We start from the raw sequence: 22352 nt of genomic DNA on the forward strand, positions 1-22352 counted from the left end.
ATTACACACAAACACAAACACACAGGTATATTCAGGAAGAAAGAGGTAATGGCAAAAGTCAGATGAGCTGAACTGAAAGAAAATACCCTTTTAATGACACATCATTGGAAGAGGAAGCTCTCTGCTCACCTGCTACAGTCATGACATTTCTGTCCATGCGTCTAATAAATATTTTCTCAAAGCATTTATCATTTTCTATGTCCTGACTTTTCATTAATATAATAATAATAATATCAAAGCCTTTATTTAAAATGTGAAAGGTAAAGAGCTATAAATAAAAAGAAATTAAGAAAATTGGAAGCAGAGTTCACAAAAAGAGCAAATGTTTATAGTACCCCAGTGAGGATTGGCATGTGAATTAGCCACAGTCCAATGAATTATATTAATAAGTATGGAAATCATTTCAAAATAAAACCTTTGGGAGAGTAAAGGAAAATAATGTCAGCGGCAGGTAGAAAAGCTACAGTGATACAACTGAGTGTACATCTGAAGACTATTTAGACTCTGTGGTTGTACCCAAACATTACACAACATTACACTACTTATACTACCACTAATAATAAACTGACCTTTACTGAATAAAATCTGTGCAATTTCCCTTTTAATATAACCTGCACGTTGAACCCAAGCATCATATTTTTGGGACTAAGAGAATTAAAACAAACACTGTGGTCAGCAAACTGATGCCAAACGCTTCTTCTTTTGGCCACCAGGGGGAGACAATTCCCCAGAGTCAACCTTACAGTCAAATGACTATATTTTATTTCAATATGAAATATAAAGACAATAATGAATAAAGGTTTGAATTTAACACTTAAACTTACTATAGTAGCACTGTTCTCTAATAGCTGTTTGTTCTCAGCTCTAAGCTCCAACTCCTACCATCTGAGAAAGCTACACTTAACCTACAATCATTTTGGAGAGGCACAAGTCTTCACTTGTGCCTCTCCAAAATGATTGTAGGTTAAGTGTCTGCAAAACTGGTAGATGCACATTGCCAACTGGACAATCTCAGGCATCGAGACGCAAACTGCAGCCATTCTCCTGTTCAGCAGGTAGATGTGAGAATGTAGCTCAGTGATCTTTGACAAAAACTGTCAAACTGCAAGGCAGGAAAAAAAGAAATATTAATTAAATCATATTAATGGGACAGTTTCAAAGTCAGCACATGGAATTCAGAAACAGTTCCTGAAATTAAATTATGATTCCCTTTCATCCCCACGTGCAAATACAGAGTTATATTTGGAAGGTAAGATTTTGTTATTACTTTGTTTTATTTTTTTATATAGTGTCTTTCAGTCTTCATTTTTTTAAATCTATGCCCCTTGGTATTCAGTTACTTTAAAAAGAAATGCATTCATGACTATCACAACTTCACAGTTTTTCTTTTAGTTTTTACAGCACATTTTGCTGTTGCCAGTCTAGAGGCTTTTATTTTAATACTTAATTTGTATTTTATCTTCCCACAGCCCAAAGACTCGCAGTTAGTGGGTGTAGGTTAATTGGGGATTCTAAATTGCCTATGGGTGTGAATGTAAATGTGAATGGTTGTCTATCTCCCTGTGTTAGCCATGCAACAGACTGGAGACCTGTCCAAGGAGTACCCCGCGTCCCCGCGACAAAGACTCCAGTCAGGCCCACTAGAACGCCCTGAAAATGCATAGATTTTGAATTTTTCACTGTATTTTCACATATTTTAAGCCTTTCCTATTAATAAAGAACCCCCATTATTCATTTTACAACAGAAATTAAGTAAAAATTAAGTAACAGATAAAAAGTTTAAATGACAGACATTTCCTGTTTTTTCACTATCTACTGTATTAAATTGTGTTTGAAACAAACTCTCATTCTTCGAACTAATTTGTAATTTTAAATGTTAAACTATTGTTTGATTAAACATCCAGTAATAATACAGAAAATATATATATTAACAAAGCACTCATCATATCAGGTCAGGACTCAAAGCAAAAAATAAAATCTTTATTCAGGTCAAGTGGTAAAAGGCCAAATCCAAGTCAGTGGGTGAAAACTACATCTTAGAGGTAATTTAGAAAACCCAGAGGACACTATGGCAGCAAAGCAAATGCTAAGACAAAGAAGGAGCAGTATATGCACAGACTGAGGGCTGTCTGGGAATTGGAAACAGGAGAAGAAAATAGAAATCTGAAAATACATTAAACCTAAAAAGCCCAAAGTGACCTGAAATAACGTGGACGGAAACTTAAGAATAAAATACTGTGAAAAATCATGAGAGTGAACACGAACACATAAGTGCCTTTCATCTGTTTATCATTTGAAGCCATCTTTTCAAAAACTCCTCGGTCACTAAAATCCAGTTTGTTCAGTTTTTTTCCCATTACTCCCAGTCAGCTCATTTCCTCGTCCGCCGGAGCAACATTTCCCTGAACTTTCGTAACTTCCTGTGATGCTTTGTAAATTGTAGATATAAACAAACTTTCATTTAACGTTGAATTCAAAATACTAGAAACAACTATATCGAGATCAGTGATTGGCCTGAGGGTTTCAACTTTGCCCTCAATGTTTCCTGTAGAGGTGAAGGAGGAACGTTTCCAGCTGCTGTACCGTTCTTTGTTTGCAGTAGACTGAGGTACAGATTGCTCAACATTTGATGTGTAAATGTTAATAGTTGTCAGGAAAGCGGAGGTTTATTTGTTCTCAGCTTTGTTTAGGGTGTTCCAGTCAGAGCGTTGTTGCAAGTTAATTATTGAAGCCATATTACAATGTATCAGCTGATTTTCAACCTATGAGCTACAGCTTAAGACTTGTTTGAAGAGTTTAATGAGCCTGAGTGATAACAGAGATGATTTGGGGGATTTTCTTTTTTTCTTGACACAGACGTCGTGAAGACACCAGAGAGCTGAATAGCGAAGAAGCTAGTGGGAGAAACGCAGAGTGAGTAGAACTTTGATTTATTTGAGCCTCCCAGGTTTTTCTCTCCATCACAAAGCAGCTGCTTTTATCTTTGTTTGTTAGCTTATGTGGTGAACATTTGAAGACTCTAATCTCTGAGGTCTTGAATTGGCTAAAGACTCCAAACCCCCAACAACGAAGTCTCCAACATTCGGCTCAGAGCCTTTCAAACAGAATGAGCAGGTAGAGATTTGTTCATCAGATCATTTTAAACACAGAAAGCCTGACTGTGTTATATTTACTAAGACTCAGGTGTTCTTGAAGTGCACCCTGAACGGTTTCATAATCAAACTATAAAACTGAAGTGCTGTTGCTAAGCTCTAGTTTGACTCTGAGGCTGTTTTATTGTTGTTTTATGAAGGAACAAAGTGCATTACTGGAATGGGTGAGTTCTTCCTGCTGGGTTCCTGTAAGTGCCATTGTTGGGATGGATTTATGGAGGATCTGTGGAATTCACAGCAATTCAATTGTAGTTAATCCCTCACACCTGTGTAACCACAGTTAATGTTTAAATTTTGAGTTCAGTGTTATCGCTTCAGAAATTCAAATACATTTCTTCCTTTATCAATTATATTTAACCTTCTATTTCCAGATGTAATAAAATAGAAGCAGTAAACACTGAAATCGCAGCATGACTTTTCCTTCAAAACACAGAGTCACACTGCTTAAGTTCAATATTTGTACCTAAATCTGCACCAAGACAGAGTCAACACAATAGATTTTTTCAGTTAATGCTAATAATATTTCAAATGTCATGTGTGACAAGTGGAGAAGCACAGAGAGATTGTGAGTACCAAAATAACCTAAAATAGAGTTAAGCACTTATCCTCTAACTAACCACCATCAGTGTGTTTTAATAGTAGTAAGGATGCCAACACAAACTTGTCACTGATGTGTTCTGTTCAGCAATAAGCCAGTGGCAGGTGTAAGCTTATTAGTTCTTCTAAAAGTAAGTCTAGCAGTTTGGCAGCCATCCTGAAATACATCAGCTGATGGCAGCTTCTTCTGCGTCACACTGCCGTCTGACTGCCACATGAATGTTTTGTGTTTCCTCTGCAGGTGAAGGTAGAAAGTGTGTGTGAGCTGATGTGGATGTGAATTCAGCAGCATGGATCAGTGTGAGGACAGACAGGAGGGAGTCCCTCCCTCTAAAACCACTCTGTGTGGGGAACATGAGAGCCAGACCAAAGCTCAGAGGTGAGATGACCATCTCTAACTGTCCACGACTCTTCTCCATGTCACAGCTCAGCTCTCACATCACTGCTCCATCATTATTCACAGGAACCAACCTGGACCTGAACCCAGCTGTTTGTCCTTAAAGAGTGATGGGTCAAAAAATCGCCTCATTTATTTTAAAGGACAAAAATCATCTGCAGAGAGGTGAGCGGTGTTAGTAATATGAACTTTTTGATAGTTATCATTTTGGTGCCTGTTGAAAGTAGGAACATGGCTAGTCCTGTAAAGGCCAAATTAAAGTGTTTACGTCGGGGTGAGACCGTTCCCCTTCCCGATACGTAACATACCGATGATTTGTCATGTTCTGAGGTGTCACATAGGAACCAGAAATGTAACCTTCCGCGCCCCTATGATGTGTGCCGGGTTGTGGATAGGATCCAATAGAATGACTCTCCCGGTGGTAACACACGTTCCAGACGTGTATTCCAGCCCTAACCCTAAACTTAATCCTAATCCTAACCATAACCTTATCCCTACTATTAACCACAACCTTAATCATATTAGATAGTGTTTTCCAAAGCGATTCATAATGAGAAAGTAAAATAAATGTACATGTGTAGATTCAGTCCAAACAGTTCTCGTGCTTCATCCCTTTCTGAACAGGTAACATAGAGATGTGTTGGGTGGCCAAAAGCATAACATACCGATGATTTGTCACATTAAACATATTATGCTTTGGGATGAGAACGTTTGTCTGGGTGGTGCTCTGTTCTTACAGTGACTGTTTGGAGTTTGTAGGGTTGTATTTGGGATGATGGTGAGGTCTTCATCTGTTTTTGTTGCTGGAAATGAAAAAAAAATCTTCTCTGTCTAACAGGACCTATGGGAGACCTGAACCAAGCAGTGTATCTTTAAAGAGTGACGGGTCAAAAAATCGCCTCATTTATTTCAAAGGACAAAAATCATCTCCTGCAGAGAGGTGAGCTGTTAGTAACAATGATGTGTTTTAAATGAACTGCTTTTTGTTGTTTCATGGCCCTAAACAGCATTTAAAAAAAATAAGGAACTGAGCAAGGAATACCTTTATTCCACAGGGTGGGCCATTTATATGGATACACCGTAATAACATGGGAATGGTTGGTGATATTAAAGTCCGGTTTGTGACACATTAGTATATGTGAGGGGGCAAACTCCTCAAGATGGGTGGTGACCATGGTGGCCATTTAGAAGTCGGCCATCTTGGATACAACTTTTGTTTTTTCAATAGGAAGAGGGCCATGTGACACACCAAACTTATTGGTAATGTCACAAGAAAAACAATGGTGTGCTTGGTTTCAACGTAAATTTATTCTTTCATGAGTTATTTACAAGTTTCTGACCACTTATAAAATATGTTCAATGTGCTGCCCATTGTGTTGGATTGTCAATGCAACCCTCTTCTCCCACTCTTCACACACTGATAGCAACACCGCAGGAGAAATGCCAGCACAGGCATCCAGTATCCATAGTTTCAGGTGCTGCACATCTCGTATCTTCACACCATAGACAATTGCCTTCAGATGACCCCAAAGATAAAAGTCTAAGGGGGTCAGATTGGGAGACCTTGGGGGCCATTCAAGTGGCCCACGACGACAAATCCATTTTCCAGGAAACTGTTCATCTAGGAATGCTCGGACCTGGCACCCATAATGTGGTGGTGCACCATCTTGCTGGAAAAACTCAGGGAACGTGCCAGCTTCAGTGCATAAAGAGGGAAACACATCATTATGTAGCAATTTCAAATATCCAGTGGCCTTGAGGTTTCCATTGATGAAGAATGGACCCACTACCGTTGTAGCCCATATACCACACCAAACCATCACTTTTGTTGTTCCAACAGTCTTGGAGGGATCCATCCAAGGTGGGTTAGTGTCAGACCAATAGCGGTGGTTTTGTTTGTTAACTTCACCATTCACATAAAAGTTTGCCTCATCACTGAACAAAATCTTCTGCGTGAACTGAGGGTCCTGTTCCAATTTTTGTTTTGCCCATTCTGCAAATTCTGTGCGGCGATCTGGGTCATCCTCGTTGAGATGCTGCAGTAGCTGGAGTTTGTAAGGGTGCCATTTGTGAGTAGCTAATATCCGCCGAAGGCATGTTCGACTAATGCCACTCTCCAGTGACATGCGGCGAGTGCTACGCTGTGGGCTCTTGCTGAATGAAGCTAGGACAGCCACTGATGTTTCTTCATTAGTGACAGTTTTGTTACGTCCACATTTTGGCAAATCCAACACTGAACCAGTTTCACGAAACTTAGCAAGCAGTTTGCTAACTGTAGCATGGGAGATGGGTGGTCTCGTAGGGTGTCTTGCATTGAAATCTGCTGCAATGACTCGGTTACTGTGTTCACCAGTTATCAACACAATTTCGATCCGCTCCTCACGTGTTAACCTCTTCGACATGTCAATGGCTGTGAACAGAGAGAAACTTGTAAATAACTCATGAAAGAATAAAGTTACGTTGAAACCAAGCACACCATTGTTTTTTCTTGTGACATTACCATTTTATAATGGTGTATCCATATAAATGGCCCACCCTGTACATTTAACCTTCTTCAGCTTATTGTGGGACCATCAATAGTCCTGCATAGTGTAAATGACTGTTTTACTTTGGGTGGTAAATCACAAACACTAGTTTCCTTCTGCTCAGGCATGGCCTGCAAACCAGGTTCTCTTATGGATGACAAAAGTATTCTAAGTCTTCATCAAATTCTTTTGCTGGAAATGAAAAAACAATTTTCTTCTGTCTAACAGGATCTATGGGAAACCTGGAGAACTTAGATCTGACACAAGCAGGGTATCTTTAAAAAGTGATGAGTCTAAAGATTGCTTTATTTACAGGGAGTGCAGAATTATTAGGCAAATGAGTATTTTGTCCACATCATCCTCTTCATGCATGTTGTCTTACTCCAAGCTGTATAGGCTCGAAAGCCTACTACCAATTAAGCATATGAGGTGATGTGCATCTCTGTAATGAGAAGGGGTGTGGTCTAATGACATCAACACCCTATATCAGGTGTGCATAATTATTAGGCAACGTCCTTTCCTTTGGCAAAATGGGTCAAAAGAAGGACTTGACAGGCTCAGAAAAGTCAAAAATAGTGAGATATCTTGCAGAGGGATGCAGCAGTCTCAAAATTGCAAAGCTTCTGAAGCGTGATCATCGAACAATCAAGCGTTTCATTCAAAATAGTCAACAGGGTCGCAAGAAGCGTGTGGAAAAACCAAGGCGCAAAATAACTGCCCATGAACTGAGAAAAGTCAAGCGTGTAAGTAAGTAAGTAAGTAAGTAAAATTTTATTTATATAGCACATTTCTAGATAGAAATCACAAAGTGCTTTACAAGATATAACAGATTATAAAAACAAACAAACAAGATACAAACAAAGTTAGCAAAAAGCAATTTTAAAAAGATGTGTTTTTAGCTGTTTTTTAAAAGTAATCAATGAAACAGCGGATCGTAAGTCCTGAGGAAGGGAACTCCACAGTCTGGTGGCCACAATATCAAAAGCTCTATCACCCCTAGTTTTCAGTCTCGTATACTGAGTGACAAGTAGGCCCTGACTACTCGACCTCAGAGACCTACTAGGGGCATAGGGCTGTAAAAGTTCAATAATATATGGTGGTGCTTGTTGTTGAAGAGCCTTAAAAGTTAAAACCAAAATCTTAAAATGGACTCTAAATTCGACAGGAAGCCAATGTAACTGCATAAGCAACGGTGTTATATGTGAAAATTTAGAAGGGTGCAGCTGCCAAGATGCCACTTGCCACCAGTTTGGCCATATTTCAGAGCTGCAACATCACTGGAGTGCCCAAAAGCACAAGGTGTGCAATACTCAGAGACATGGCCAAGGTAAGAAAGGCTGAAAGACGACCACCACTGAACAAGACACACAAGCTGAAACGTCAAGACTGGGCCAAGAAATATCTCAAGACTGGTTTTTCTAAGGTTTTATGGACTGATGAAATGAGAGTGAGTCTTGATGGGCCAGATGGATGGGCCCGTGGCTGGATTGGTAAAGGGCAGAGAGCTCCAGTCCGACTCAGACGCCAGCAAGGTGGAGGTGGAGTACTGGTTTGGGCTGGTATCATCAAAGATGAGCTTGTGGGGCCTTTTCGGGTTGAGGATGGAGTCAAGCTCAACTCCCAGTCCTACTGCCAGTTTCTGGAAGACACCTTCTTCAAGCAGTGGTACAGGAAGAAGTCTGCATCCTTCAAGAAAAACATGATTTTCATGCAGGACAATGCTCCATCACACGCGTCCAAGTACTCCACAGCGTGGCTGGCAAGAAAGGGTATAAAAGAAGAAAAACTAATGACATGGCCACCTTGTTCACCTGATCTGAACCCCATTGAGAACCTGTGGTCCATCATCAAATGTGAGATTTACAAGGAGGGAAAACAGTACACCTCTCTGAACAGTGTCTGGGAGGCTGTGGTTGCTGCTGCACGCAATGTTGATGGTGAACAGATCAAAACACTGACAGAATCCATGGATGGCAGGCTTTTGAGTGTCCTTGCAGAGAAAGGTGGCTATATTGGTCGCTGATTTGTTTTTGTATTGTTTTTGAATGTCAGAAATGTATATTTGTGAATGTGGAGATATTATATTGGTTTCACTGGTAAAAATAAATAATTGAAATGGGTATATATTTGTTTTTTGTTAAGTTGCCTAATAATTATGCACAGTAATAGTGACCTGCACACACAGATATCCCCCTAAAATAGCTAAAACTAAAAACTACTTCCAAAAACATTCAGCTTTGATATTAATGAGTTTTTTGGGTTCATTGAGAACATGGTTGTTGTTCAATAATAAAATTATTCCTCAAAAATACAACTTGCCTAATAATTCTGCACTCCCTGTATTTTAAAGGACAAAAATTATCTCCTACAGAAAGGTGAGCTGTTACTAACACTGACGCTATTTTAGCCATCAGTTTGGTGTTTGACTTAAATTAACTGAAATACTAAGGTATTAAGGAATTCCTTTATTATATAATATATACACAGATGTATATTTAAACGTCTGCAGCTTATTGTAGGACCATCCATAGTCCTGCATAGTGTAAATGGCTGAGGGTCACATCATGAGGACCACGAAATACCTAATTACCATTTAAATCCAAATCATATTTACCTCACTGATTGCACCTTAAACTAAAGTTGATTCACATTCTTTCAAATCTAGATTTACAGAAAACAATGGCAGATAATTGTGCAACAGCTCTTTATGTTGAAGAATGTACGTATCCATTCAGACACAATGAACTCAAGCACTCATTTTACCTGGAAATACCAAGATTACATCATCACCAGTGTTCACAATCTGACAGTGAAAACAGGACAATAGTAGAAGAGAAGGATCTTAACACTATCAAAGGAGATTTTGAAAGAATCTCAAACAGTTACTGAATCCTCTGAATGTGTGAATATTTTTGAAATTATTAGAATATAAGAAATAAGAAATATCAAATGAAAGGAGGATCTGCTGTGAAAATATAATACTGTTGGCATGGATAGCAGGGATAGCTCAGCAGGTAGAGTGGTGGCCTCATGATCGGAAGGTCGGGGGTTCGACTCCACTGAACGGCTACCCTGAGGTACCCCTGAGCAAGGTACCGTCCCTACACACTGCTCCCCGGGCTGCCCACTGCTTCACTGGGTGAATGGGTTAAATGCAGAGGAACTATTTCCCTATGCGGACTAACTTGCACACTTTACTTTTACTTTACTTTACTTATTGTCCCTGATAGACAATAAATCGATGCAGTCTATTAAGTGTATGGAAAATCCATTGATACAGATGCTGGTTGGGTTTAGAAAGAAAACATTCTGAATAAAAAAAAACCTCACAACAAAAAAGTGCCTGCATTAAATTTGCACACATATGCTAAAGTTATTTGACAAACATAATAGAAAGTGTCAGGTTGAATTTACACAATGATCTTTCATGGAATTAACACATAACTGTTTATCAGATGTACAATGTTGAAAAAATGCTAAGCTGAGTAGCTGAGTATCAATGAGATCGTCAAGAGTGGCAAACTTTTACAACTACATGGAGTCATATATAATCTAAATATAATTTTTTCTTCAGATGTCACTTACATTGTCTTTCCCCTGTGCATGAACTAATATTCATGAGTCCTCCACAGACTGGACCAGGAAAATTCAGAGGTTTCTAGTGGTCATTTTGTCCAGCAGGATCAAAAACAGCTGGACTCCATATTCATGGTGCGTACATACAGTATATAACAACCACTCTTACATCTATTATGTTCATTCATCTTCATGTTGCTCTTTGTAGACCAGTGGAAGGACATGATGTCAGCACTATTTTGTCATTGACATAATGTTCTTATAATATTTTGTTCCAGCTGTTAGAGGACAACATCATCACGTTTGTAAAGAATGAACTGAAGAAGATGCACGAGATTTTGAGTCCAGATTATTTAGAGATGGAAGAAGATAATATGTCGAAGGATGACAATAAAAAGCAGAGGAGTAAAAGCAGAGAGGCATTTGTGACAATTGTGTTACACTTTTTGAAGAGAATAAAGCAGGAAGAGCTGGCTGACCGTCTGCAGAGCAGTAAGGGGATTTCTCAAAACATTTAAGCTGCAGCATGAATTTAAAATTGAAAAATGTCTCAATACTTACTGAATTGAAATTTTGGGATATTTTCTGAAAACCAAATTAATGTAATGTATTTATTTTTGTGTTTTCAGAAATGTTTGCTCCACTTTGTCAATGTAAACTTAAATCTACTTTGAACAAAAAGTTCCAGTGTGTGTTTGAGGGGATCACTAAAGCAGGAAACTCAACACTTCTGAATCAGATCTACACAGAGCTCTTCATCACAGAGGGAGGGACTGCAGAGGTCAATGATGAACATGAGGTCAGACAGATTGAAACAACATCCAGGAAAGCAGACAAACCAAACACAACAATCAGACTAGAAGACATCTTTAAAACTTTACCTGGAATACATGAACCAATCAGAACAGTGCTGACAAAGGGAGTGGCTGGCATTGGGAAAACAGTCTTAACACAGAAGTTCACTCTTGACTGGGCTGAAGAAAAATCCAACCAGGACATCCAGTTCATATTTCCATTTACTTTCAAGGAGTTGAATGTGCTGAAAGAGGAAAAGTTCAGCTTGGTGGAACTTGTTCATCACTTCTTTACTGAAACCAAAGAAGCAGGAATCTGCAGCTTTGAAGACTTCCAGGTTTTGTTCATCTTTGATGGTCTGGATGAGTGTCGACTTCCTCTGGACTTCCACAAAACTAAAATACTAACTGACTCCAGAAAATCCACCTCAGTGGATGTGCTGCTGACAAACCTCATCAGGGGGAACCTGCTTTCCTCTGCTCACATCTGGATAACCACGCGACCTGCAGCTGCCAATCAGATCCCTCCTGAGTGTGTTGACATGGTGACAGAGGTCAGAGGGTTCACTGACCCACAGAAGGAGGAGTACTTCAGGAAGAGATTCAGAGACAAGAAGCAGGCTTCTAGGATCATCTCTCACATCAAAACATCACAAAGCCTCCACATCATGTGCCACATCCCGGTCTTCTGCTGGATCAATGCTACGGTTCTGGAGGATGTGCTGAAAACAAAAGAACAGAGAGACATGCCCAAAACCTTGACTGAGTTGTACATCCACTTCCTGGTGGTTCAGGCCAAAGTGAAGAAGGTCAAGTATGATGGAGGATCTGAGACAGATCCACACTGGAGTCCAGAGAGCAGGAAGATGGTTGAGTCTCTGGGAAAACTAGCTTTTGAACAGCTGCAGAAAGGAAACCTGATCTTCTATGAAACAGACCTGACAGAGTGTGGCATCGATGTCAGAGCAGCATCAGTGTACTCAGGAGTGTTCACACAGATCTTTAAAGAGGAGAGAGGACTGTACCAGGACAAGGTGTTCTGCTTTGTCCATCTGAGCATTCAGGAGTTTCTGGCTGCTCTTCATGTCCATCTGACGTTCTTCAACTTCTGTGTCAATCTGCTAGAAGGAGAAACCTCTGCATGGTCTAAAGCATTTAATAAACTCAAACTCCAAAACTGTGGTGGACAATTTCTTCACAAGAGTGCTGTGGACAAGGCCTTAGAGAGTCCAAATGGACACCTGGATTTGTTCCTTCGTTTCCTCCTGGGTCTTTCACTGCAGTCCAATCAAGCCCTTCTACGAGGTCTACTGACACAGACAGGAATGAGCTCAGAGACCAATCAACAGACAGTCCAGTACATCAAGAAAAAGATCAGTGAGAATCTGTCTGTAGAGCAAAGCATCAACCTGTTCCACTGTCTGAATGAACTACATGATCGTGCTCTAGTTGGGGAGCTCCAACAGTCCCTGAGTATGGGAAGTCTTTCCACAGAGAAACTGTCTCCTGCTCAGTGGTCAGCTCTGGTCTTCATCTTATTGACATCAGAAAAAGATCTGGATGTTCTTGATCTGAAGAAATATTCTGCTTCAGAGGATGCTCTTCTGAGGCTGCTGCCTGTGCTCAAAGCATCTAAGAAAGCTCTGTATGTTACCATAAAGTTTTTAAGATCTATTCACAAGGAAGATAAAGACTGAATTTGCTGCTTTCTGTGTATTTTCTCTTAGGCTGAATAACTGTAACTTGACAGAGAGAAGCTGTGAAGCTCTTTCTCTGTCTCTCAAAGTAGAAGGCTGTGAGCTGAGAACGCTGGACCTGAGCAATAACAATCTGCAGGATTCAGGCGTAAATCTCTTGATAGCTGGAATGGAGAGTATGCACTGTAAATTAGAGAAACTCAGGTCAGATACATTGTTTGTGGTTTAATGTGAGAGCTGTTTGCTAATTCGAACCTTCATTGAATGTAAACAATAACATGCACTCCTGAATTTCCTTAAGCATTTAAAGTTTTCCAGTTTCATATTGAGATTTACACATTTATTTAGTACTTTGTGGAAAACTTTGGAATTGTCTAAATTAGCAATTCTTTTTGTTTTTATTTAACAATTTGTTTATCTTCAATAAGTATCAAGAATCTTTTTTAGGCTTTAGCAGGTGTAGGGATTATATGTTATATATATCACGTGTAATTAAAAGTTTAAATTAGACATTTTAAAAATGTTTTTTTTTCTTCTAAATTACTGTCTCTTCAGACTGAGCACTTGTAACCTTTCAGAGAAAAGCTGTGGAACTATGTCGTCAGTTCTCAGTCTCCAGTTCTCTAGTCTGAGAGAGATGGACCTGAGCAACAACAACCTGAGGGATACTGGAGTAAAAGCTTTGTCGGATGGACTAAGAAGTCCACACTGTAAATTGGAAACACTCAGGTCAGAAATAATCAATTGTTTAGTTGATGAACATTTTGAAATCTGGATTGCATAAGTAACCCAAGCCGGGGTTAGTTACTTATGCAAGTTTGAGGGGTTTTCTTTAACATTTCCATTTTTTTCTTCTCTAATTCTTGCCCACTGATAAAATTAAGATTTCTCCTTCGTTTGATTTTTGAACTTTGAGTTTTAAATCTGGACTAAATGTTTATGATCAAAAAGCGAATAACATACAAATGTACAGTTTATGGAATGTAATGGTCACTTTCCACTGAAATATTTCAACACAGATATCGTGATTCAGGCTCAGTCATCAAGCTAACTAAATCCCAAAAGGTCGATTCTGTTGATCTGGATGTAACGATGAACAGAATCAACCTTGGATTTCAACACAGACTAGAAATTAAATTGGTTCGTATTATAACCAGAATGAATTATTATTGTAGTTTGTCCTGTACTTTTTTGTGCTAATTATCTGCTGTTCTCTAATAGTATCTGTAATGATTATTATGTGCAGGCTATCGGGCTGTCTGATAACAGAAGAAGGTTGTACTCTTCTGGCCTCAGATCTGATGTCTAATCCCTCCTGTCTCAGAGAGCTGGACCTGAGCTACAATCATCCAGGAGAGACAGGCATGAATCTGTTGAAGCAGCTGAGACTTGACAATCTCAGGTAAAGAGAACGTCTCATAGCATCACACACATTTGAACACAGACGACTTATCAGAAGAAAGAGTATGTGATGCAGGAGCTTTTATGTATTGTAATCAAAAAGTAAAGTTATGTGTTTAGTTTGTGGAGAGCAGATTGCTGTGTTAAGACAAGATTTTTGATTTTCAACATAATCACAAAAACACAGTAAGCCATTCTCTGATGGGGAATTTAACACAGTGTTCAGTAGGTTCTGCCATGATAATATGCCCTGAGCTGGTATGTGTTCTGAGCCCCCCATGATGAGAGCAATTCCAAAACAGTTTAGAATGAAATGCACATGATTTCATTTCCCTTAACTTGCATTATAGGGAAAGGCTCCAATGATGTTCAGATTGAACTAATTGATATGCAGTCTGATTCAATACTGTCAGTCTGATTCAACTAGTATCACTGCTGGGTAGACCTGCTCAGAAGATGTTGGTTCTCTATGGATCTACATTTATATGTCAACAAACAAACACAGGAATGATATTTAACAAATCCAAGTACAGATTCTCTGTCAGTGATGATCATCTGTCTGCTGTCCTTCACATTTCCACCTCAGATATTGGACCTGACTTTAATGGACAAACAAACTAGACTTCTCTCACTGAAAAAGAAAAAAGAACCAAAAAACTGAACAAAATAACTAAAGTAATTAGTTTAATTGCTTAGTAATTAGTAAAATTAAACTCCATTGAAATTGTGTAAAAACATGCATGCTTCATTCTCACTCATTTGGGAGTATTGATGAAATAGCTTTTAATATGCTGTGACTTAAGGTGACTATAGCTCAAGAGGTAGCACAGGCCAACTACTGATAAGAAGAGTAGGTGATTTGATCCCCGGCTGCTCCTGTCTGCATGCTTTCAATCTTTTTGTTGGACTACACTGTTTTTTTGGGGGGTTTTTTTTACATGTAGCTGTAAGGTTTGGTTCTCTGCGCACCTGTGGAGGCATACAAGTGCACCGGTGAACCCCTTTTAACCTTAGCTTCATTGTCTTTTTAATTAGGAAGTCTCCTGTGAAAAGAAATTTTTTTAAACTACATAACTGAGTGATGTTTAAGTTAATGAATGATCATTTTGACAAATAGAGATTACAATGATGATCCACATAATTTAAATTATGAATTCTGCTATAATAAAACAGACTAACTAGATCATGACAACCACTGGACAAGACTTCAGAAGCATTTTCTTCAAGTGTATTTGTGAAAATATTGGACTGTTCCTTTATCATTGTCTAACAGCATGTGTGTGAGAGCGATGTAATGTCCATGTGTGCATGCTGAAAGAGACTGTGGTGGTCTGACCCCCCTCCTCCTTTCAGAGTGGAGCCTGCTGGAGTCCGATGGCTGAAACTAGGAAGTCTGAGGAAGTGTAAGTGTGTTTTTAATGTGATTCATGAAAACAAAGCAGCACACATTCAACCATCTTCAAACTGTCACATCACTCATTCACATCTCTGATGTCAGGAGTCATCATCAAAGTGTCAATCAATGAACAGATGATGGATAAATAATTGCAGCTGTATTGTGTTTGTTCTCTCCATCAGATTCCTGTCAACTCACAATCGACACAAACACAGTACACAGAAAACTCAAACTTTCTGACAACATGAAGGTGAGAAAAGCAAAGGAAGTTCAATCATATCCTGATCATCCAGACAGATTTGAACGGCCTCAGCTGCTGTGTAAAGATGGTCTGACTGGCTGTTGTTATTGGGAGGTCGAGTGGAATGGAAAAGTTGAGATATCAGTGAGTTACAGAGGAATCACAAGGAGACGAGACGATGACTGTTTGTTTGGATGGAGTGATCAGTCCTGGAGTCTGAGCTGCTGTGATGATGGCCGCTACTCTGCCTGGCACAATAAGAAATCAACATCCATCTCCTCCTCCTCCTCCTCCTCCTCTGTCTCTAACAGAGTAGCAGTGTATGTGGACTGTCCTGCTGGCACTCTGTCCTTCTACAGAGTCTCCTCTGACACTTTAATCCACCTCCACACCTTCAACACCACATTCACTGAACCTCTTTATCCTGGATTTGGAATCTGGTCCTCTGGTTCCTCAGTGACTCTATGTGTAGTTTAGCATAATAGTGTCCTAACAGACAGTTTAGTCTGTACATGTTGGTCTCTTTCATTTTGAAACATGTTTTCAGATTTATGGATTCAGCTGATGTTTTAAACTGTTCTAAATGATTTTTGTAAACTTCTTTCCTGGCTTTGTAAGTTTGTTGAGCAGTCAGGGTTCATCTTGATATTTATTTTTACTTTTGTTAGTGTGATGAAATCATAACTAGATTTTAACATGTCTGTGGTCAAATTTGGAGAATTAAATGGTCCTTTAGAACCTAGATATACAGATAGTCAGTTACCAATACTGAACATTGTTTTACTCTGTTGTGGTATAGACTCAAATAAAACAGTGACAAAAAGACTGTAACTGTGACTGTAAATCATTCATTTACCTGTCCAGATGACCTCTTGTGTTATAATATAAGAAGATGTGCTCTATTTATCCATACCATGTATCTGGTCACATGGTCCAGCTTTACAGAATATTATATCTAAGTTGTGCTCTTCTTTTGGCTCCCTGGCCCTCAAATTTCTCTGTCATCATAACTGGGAGAGGCTCAAATGAGAGGATGAGGTTCAAGTGAAGCATGCAAGGAGACACATTACCAAAAGAAAAAGCAACCAAAGTGTTTGTTGTGATATTTTGATACCATGGTAGCATTTACAGGATATTGTTTTATAGTGATATTATACAGGAAAACTGTTACTCAATAAGGCCCATTTACTAGTTGTTTTTCTCTTTCTCTGTGACCCAAGAATTAATGTGTAAGAATCACAGGCTGGTACCAAGGTCGAAAATACCACAGAGATCACTTCCTTATTCCCATCCTCCCTTCTTTATCTCCTAGAAAAGAGCTTGTTAAAGGCCAGGTGGCTTGTTTCAGAATTCACTAATGAAAGAACTCTGTATTCTATGTCTAGGAGTGTATTTTGCTGGGATGATCATAAATTGTAGCTGAACTGATAAACTATACAAAGGATACTTCTTTGCTCAGAGGGCAGGAAGACGTTTCCTTATTTGGTCTGTACCGGTTTGAACTGAGAATCTGCTGACACACGAACCTTTTCCCTCTATATAAACTGTTGTCTGATGAATAAACCTTTGAGTTGATTTTGGGAAAGCAACCTGAAGCAGTCTGTGTTTCCTTGTTCTCCCAAGCTACTCCCGACGTCGTAACTAACCTGCTGAACGGCATACCTGAGTGTTACTTTGAATAATTTTGAATCTTATAGGGTAAAGACAAAACTCTGCTTATAGGTGCCCACGCCTCGGAAGAAACCCGATCCACGGATGACCCGGGACGGAGATTTCTTTCAACTTGGTGTCAGAAGTGGGATCCGCTGACGAAGGTAAATACGTGTCTTTTCCATTTTTATAAGACTGTATTATACCTTTCTCAGTGACCCACAAAGAAACGGGATATGCTGACGAAGCTTTCCTTAGTGGCCCAGATAAATGGGATACACTGACGAATCTTCCTTAAGTCCCCGAATAAAGTAAATTAAAAGCAGAGAGACACAGGAAGTTGCCTGTTGTTTTGCGAGAAGTTGCTTGTTAAGTGAGAAGTTGCTCACCAAAAACAAAAGAAAAGATAAAATTGCTAGCAATAAATTAAAGTAACCTCAGCTATGCCACAGCAAAAATACTAACATAAATCCTTCAAGCGTGTAAACCCCTCTGGAAGTCACTGAACATGGGTCAGAATAATTCAAAGACCTCAGACAGGTCCGAGAAAAAATCTAAATTAACTGCAAAACCAAAAAAAATAAATAAATAAATAAAATATAAAATATAAAGTTGCAAATAACGGCTCAGTACTACTCCCACTTCCAGTTACATGTAACCCACGTCCGCGAATCGGTGAAGACTTCCATGAGTACGTCTCCCGAACATGTGGAAGTGCTTACGTGACTGATTTTGTCTACAACTTAAGAACTGTAAGTTTAATGCATTCTAATTTATTTCCGGAGCCCTATCCCGAACGATTAAAACCAGAAAACAGGTCAGTAGAAATGTTGAATACCATGTGCTATAAGAAAAGGAGTCTGCTTAAAAAACCCTGTAGAAAATATATGATAGAATGTCGTGACGTGATACATCGGATATTACCATTATGGAAAAAGGGACCGGAACCAGTTGTAGATGCTTTAACATCAAATAAAACTCCTAGTATTCATAAAACGCTTTGTGCACTGTTGGGCTAATGAGGCATGCATGCCAGAGGATGGAAATGATCAGATTTTCATTTCTACCTTTTTGAACAATATCCACCCTGAATGCTCTCAGTTGCTAAAAGTGACAGCTACTAATAATCTCTATGAACTGAGTAAAGATGCTTTTTTTTTAAGCTTGTAAAACTGAAGGCCAGTGCAGATCTTTTCCCTACTACCACGAAAGTTGCTGTGGAAAGATAGGACATTGGACAAGCTCCTGCCACTAGGCGGCAGCAGAGCTCTTCCAGTCAAGGTAACTGGCAACAACAAATTTAGCTCCGTTTTCCAGCAGCCGCAGACACCCAGAGCAAAAATGAATTTGTGTATTTCATTTAACACAAAGGGTGAAATGTTTGCTGACACTGATAACAGCTTATGTTTTTTCTGCCCTATGCACCGACATCATGGAGAAGGAACAGCCTCTGTGTCAGCTGGACGCCTCAGCAGAGAATGAACTCAACATCGTTTTGTCCGGTACTCCATGTCACACACTGTGCCAAAAAACGTGTACAGACGCCACTACCAGGTAATCGCATGACTGGGAGCCACACTTTTGTCTCTCTCACACTGTTCAACAACATGATAACTGCTCACACCAGTGATTTATTGACTGTACACCTTATCACGCACAGCTGAAACACAACAAGCCAGTATATGTCAAGCAATATCCCATTTCCGCCGAAAAAGCCGCAGCCCTAGATGTCATCATAGGAGATTTATTGATTACAGGAGTAATAAAGCCCACAGTATCTCCATATAACACTCCTGTCAATCCTGTGCCAAAGCCTAACAAACCTGGCGTATGGCATTTCATACAAGACTTAAGGCAAATTAATGCAGTCATTATGCCTCTGCCACCTCTCAGACGTTCCCAGCATATTAACATCCATTCCATCCACAGCTACACATTTTACCGTGGTGGACCTGTGTTCCGCCTTTTTTTTTCTCAGTGCCTGTGCATGAAGACACACAGCCGATATTTGCATTCACACATAGAAATAAGCAGTACACCTGGACACGTTTGCCCCAAGGCATGATAGACAGCTCTGCGGCTTTCTCAATGGTGGTCCGTGCTACCCTGGACAGCTTCACTCCTCCGGAGGGCTGTACTGGATGACCTCCTACTCTGTGCTCCGAGTGAGGAACTATGTCAAACTGCTACACACATGCTTCTCCAGCACCTCCAACAGACTGGCCACAAAGCATCGGCAAAGAAAATGCAGTACTGTCAGACTTCTGTTCAATATTTGGGATTTACACTGTCACACGGACAACGTTCCATGACTGCAGACAGGGTCAAAGCTGTGACCTCTGTCCCTCGGCCCACTACACAGAAGGAAATGTTGTCCTTCCTAGGCATGGTGAACTATTGCAGACAGTGGATACCAGACTGTTCTTTTCATGACCACATTCAGCGTGACTGTTGTAAAAAAGACAAGCCTCCTCGAATACTGTGGTCCACAGAAATGACTGCCTCTTTCAATGCATTAAAAGGAGTGCTGACCTCCGCCACTCAAAGGTGCTGCCTGTGGTTGTTCAGGGGATGCCGGCCTGCCTGAGGGCAGTAGCAGCTTGCTCTATCATGATAAGGGACTGCGAGAAGCTCACACTCTCACATGACACTATTCTACACACCAATCATCAGGTCACGACCATTCTAGCAAACATAACTACACAACAAATGACTGCACAACGTCGCTCAGGTTATGAAGCTACACTGACTTCAACAGCAAATCTCACTATAAAAGCAAACAGCACACCCAATTCGCCAGCACACTTACTTATTCGTATGCTGTGTTCCTCTGACCGACAGGATAGTTCAGACGAGCCTGACGTTCATGATTGTATGACACGTATACTTCAGATCTGCTGACGGAAAATCAATTGCTAAATTCTGATTTTGTTCAAAGACTTTTTCAGGCTATACAGCTACCATCGGCCGTTGCAGTCGTTAAAACGAAAGGACACAGTACAGCTGACACAGACGAAGCAGCAGGTAATGCCCTAGCAGACGTGACTGCCAAAGCTGCAGCTGCATCACAGCTCCCACCTCCACAGGAAGTATTATCTGTGCCCCTACAGTTGCCACTTGTTACACTCCCAGACTATTTAGAAACAAATGTTGATTTAAAATTTATACAAGAGCAGGCCTCTGCATCTGATTACACCTATTGGGAGGATAATGACTGTACCTTAGATGACAGAGATGGCCTATACAAAATCTTGAGGGTTTGATTGCCCTCCCATCTTCCCTGCTGCCAGTCCTTGTCCGACATTTTCACGGTGTGAGTCATGTCGGACAAAGAGGGGTAATAGGGGCAATAAAATCAAGATTTGTAATTGATAAAACATCACATGCAGTAAAAAGCATATTAGCAACCTGTCTAACATGTGCACGAACTAATGTAGGGAGACCAAAAGCAAAACATCAGCATTTATCACAACCAGATTTTCCATTTCATACATTATGACTCCATCCGCAGCAACCAAATTATCTCCATTTGAAATAATCATAGGAAGACCATTTCCAACACCATGGTCAGCCTCCAGAGGGGCACCGCTATTGGAAGGGGACATAGACACTGCATTGTCCGACTATGTTCACAATCTGGTAGAAACACTGAATAATAACTATCAGAAAGTTTGTCTCTTTGTGAATGAACATCAAGGTGTGGCTTAAATCCCTCTGGCTTGATTGCCTGCAATAGGCTCCAGGTGTGCAGGAGCTGGAGGAGTTGGCCCTGCCCAGGGGCAGATCCCAGGTAAGTTCAGGGGCCTTATGGAAATTCCAGCTACCCACCGCAGACCATGGCAATTACATCTGAGGTTTAGGGAAAAATCTTCCAGTGTTCTATTAAACAAAGAGAAAGCATGGATCTGTTATTGATACCATATCTGGTCTGCTGAAGGTTTTCTTTGCCTCACTCTCATTTTGTTCTCTGACTCCTCTGTCATGTGAGCCTGAAGCAGTTGTCTGTTACTCATTTCCTCATTCATATAGCTGTTGTCAAACCTCATATCAGAACACATTAATCTACAGTTGATTAAAAACATTGAAATCCCACTTATAGATTAGCTTGCTCCCTGCAGACTCTTTAAAATGAGTGCTATTATCTTCCATCTATCATCAGTGTAAAGACAGTGATCTGTGGACACAGTGGATTCAAAACTTTATTTAAAACTGTAACTCTTGTTCAGTGATACTTTAACGTGCAGACTAGAGGAGGATCCAGGGACTGAACACCAACCACAGCAGCCTCATGTTCCACAATCGTCTTTGACTCATGCGTCTGCTCACATGTTTGAAAATGTTGTCCAGATGTGTTGATTTGGCTGAAAACAATGAACTGAATCTTACACTCAAAATGACACATTGTCAGCGAATGTATCTGCACACATTTCCTTCTTAAAATTTGATTAAGGAAACAGCTCAAATTAAACTACAGTGTTTTCTTTAATATGCAGTGACACCAGTGTAAATTCAAAGTGTCAGATTACAATATAAACAGATCATTTTGGAGGTTAAGTTGATTAACAGGAAAGTTGTGTTTTTTTTTAGTTTTATCTATTTATTTTAAACAATAAAACTCTGATCAGACATTTCCAGATAATCAAAAACAGATCAGTTCAGTTTTTGGACAAGTCCTGTGTCAGCTCCTTTCTGGGTCTTTCTTTCCTTTTTACAGTTTCACTTCATTTTCCTGAACTTGGGATCACATTACTGCCTCAGTCTGAAGCTCTGTAACACAGTAAGGAATCTTTCATTTTTTACCTGCAGAAACAGCAAAAAATTTGCTTCATAGTTCAAAATAACAGAGAAAAATCTGGAATTGGGAAGGTGTGAACAAAGGAAGCTGACCAACAATCCATCTGACATCTTGTGTGTGAGTGTGAACAG

The 22352-nt window shown here is 39.9% G+C and overlaps 1 protein-coding gene across 1 annotated transcript; it reads left to right on the forward strand.

Moving 5' to 3' along the window:
* The first annotated feature begins 2856 nt into the window (after window positions 1–2856).
* Window positions 2857–16398, forward strand: LOC146641810 (NLR family CARD domain-containing protein 3-like). Its single transcript, XM_085399748.1, has 12 exons — window positions 2857–2913; window positions 3991–4128; window positions 4213–4311; window positions 4985–5086; window positions 10304–10382; window positions 10526–10739; window positions 10877–12686; window positions 12769–12942; window positions 13294–13467; window positions 13985–14140; window positions 15493–15542; window positions 15718–16398. Exons 2-12 carry the CDS (start codon window positions 4040–4042, stop codon window positions 16251–16253), a joined length of 3483 nt encoding a protein of 1160 aa, XP_085255874.1. The 5' UTR covers window positions 2857–2913; window positions 3991–4039; the 3' UTR covers window positions 16254–16398.
* Window positions 16399–22352: the final 5954 nt, after the last annotated feature.

Source organism: Rhamphochromis longiceps, linkage group LG23 (genome assembly GCF_057381845.1).
Source record: "Rhamphochromis longiceps isolate RC_006_pf linkage group LG23, R_longiceps_female_GT1.1, whole genome shotgun sequence".
Taxonomy (NCBI): domain Eukaryota; kingdom Metazoa; phylum Chordata; class Actinopteri; order Cichliformes; family Cichlidae; genus Rhamphochromis; species Rhamphochromis longiceps.

Coding starts and splice junctions, on each gene's coding strand:
- LOC146641810 (XM_085399748.1), top strand. CDS start 4,040: ATGGATCAGTGTGAGGACAGACAGGAGGGAGTCCCTCCCTCTAAAACC. Junction 12,687..12,768: donor AAAGCATCTAAGAAAGCTCT/GTATGTTACCAT, acceptor ATTTTCTCTTAG/GCTGAATAACTGTAACTTGA. Junction 13,468..13,984: donor TGTAAATTGGAAACACTCAG/GTCAGAAATAAT, acceptor TATTATGTGCAG/GCTATCGGGCTGTCTGATAA.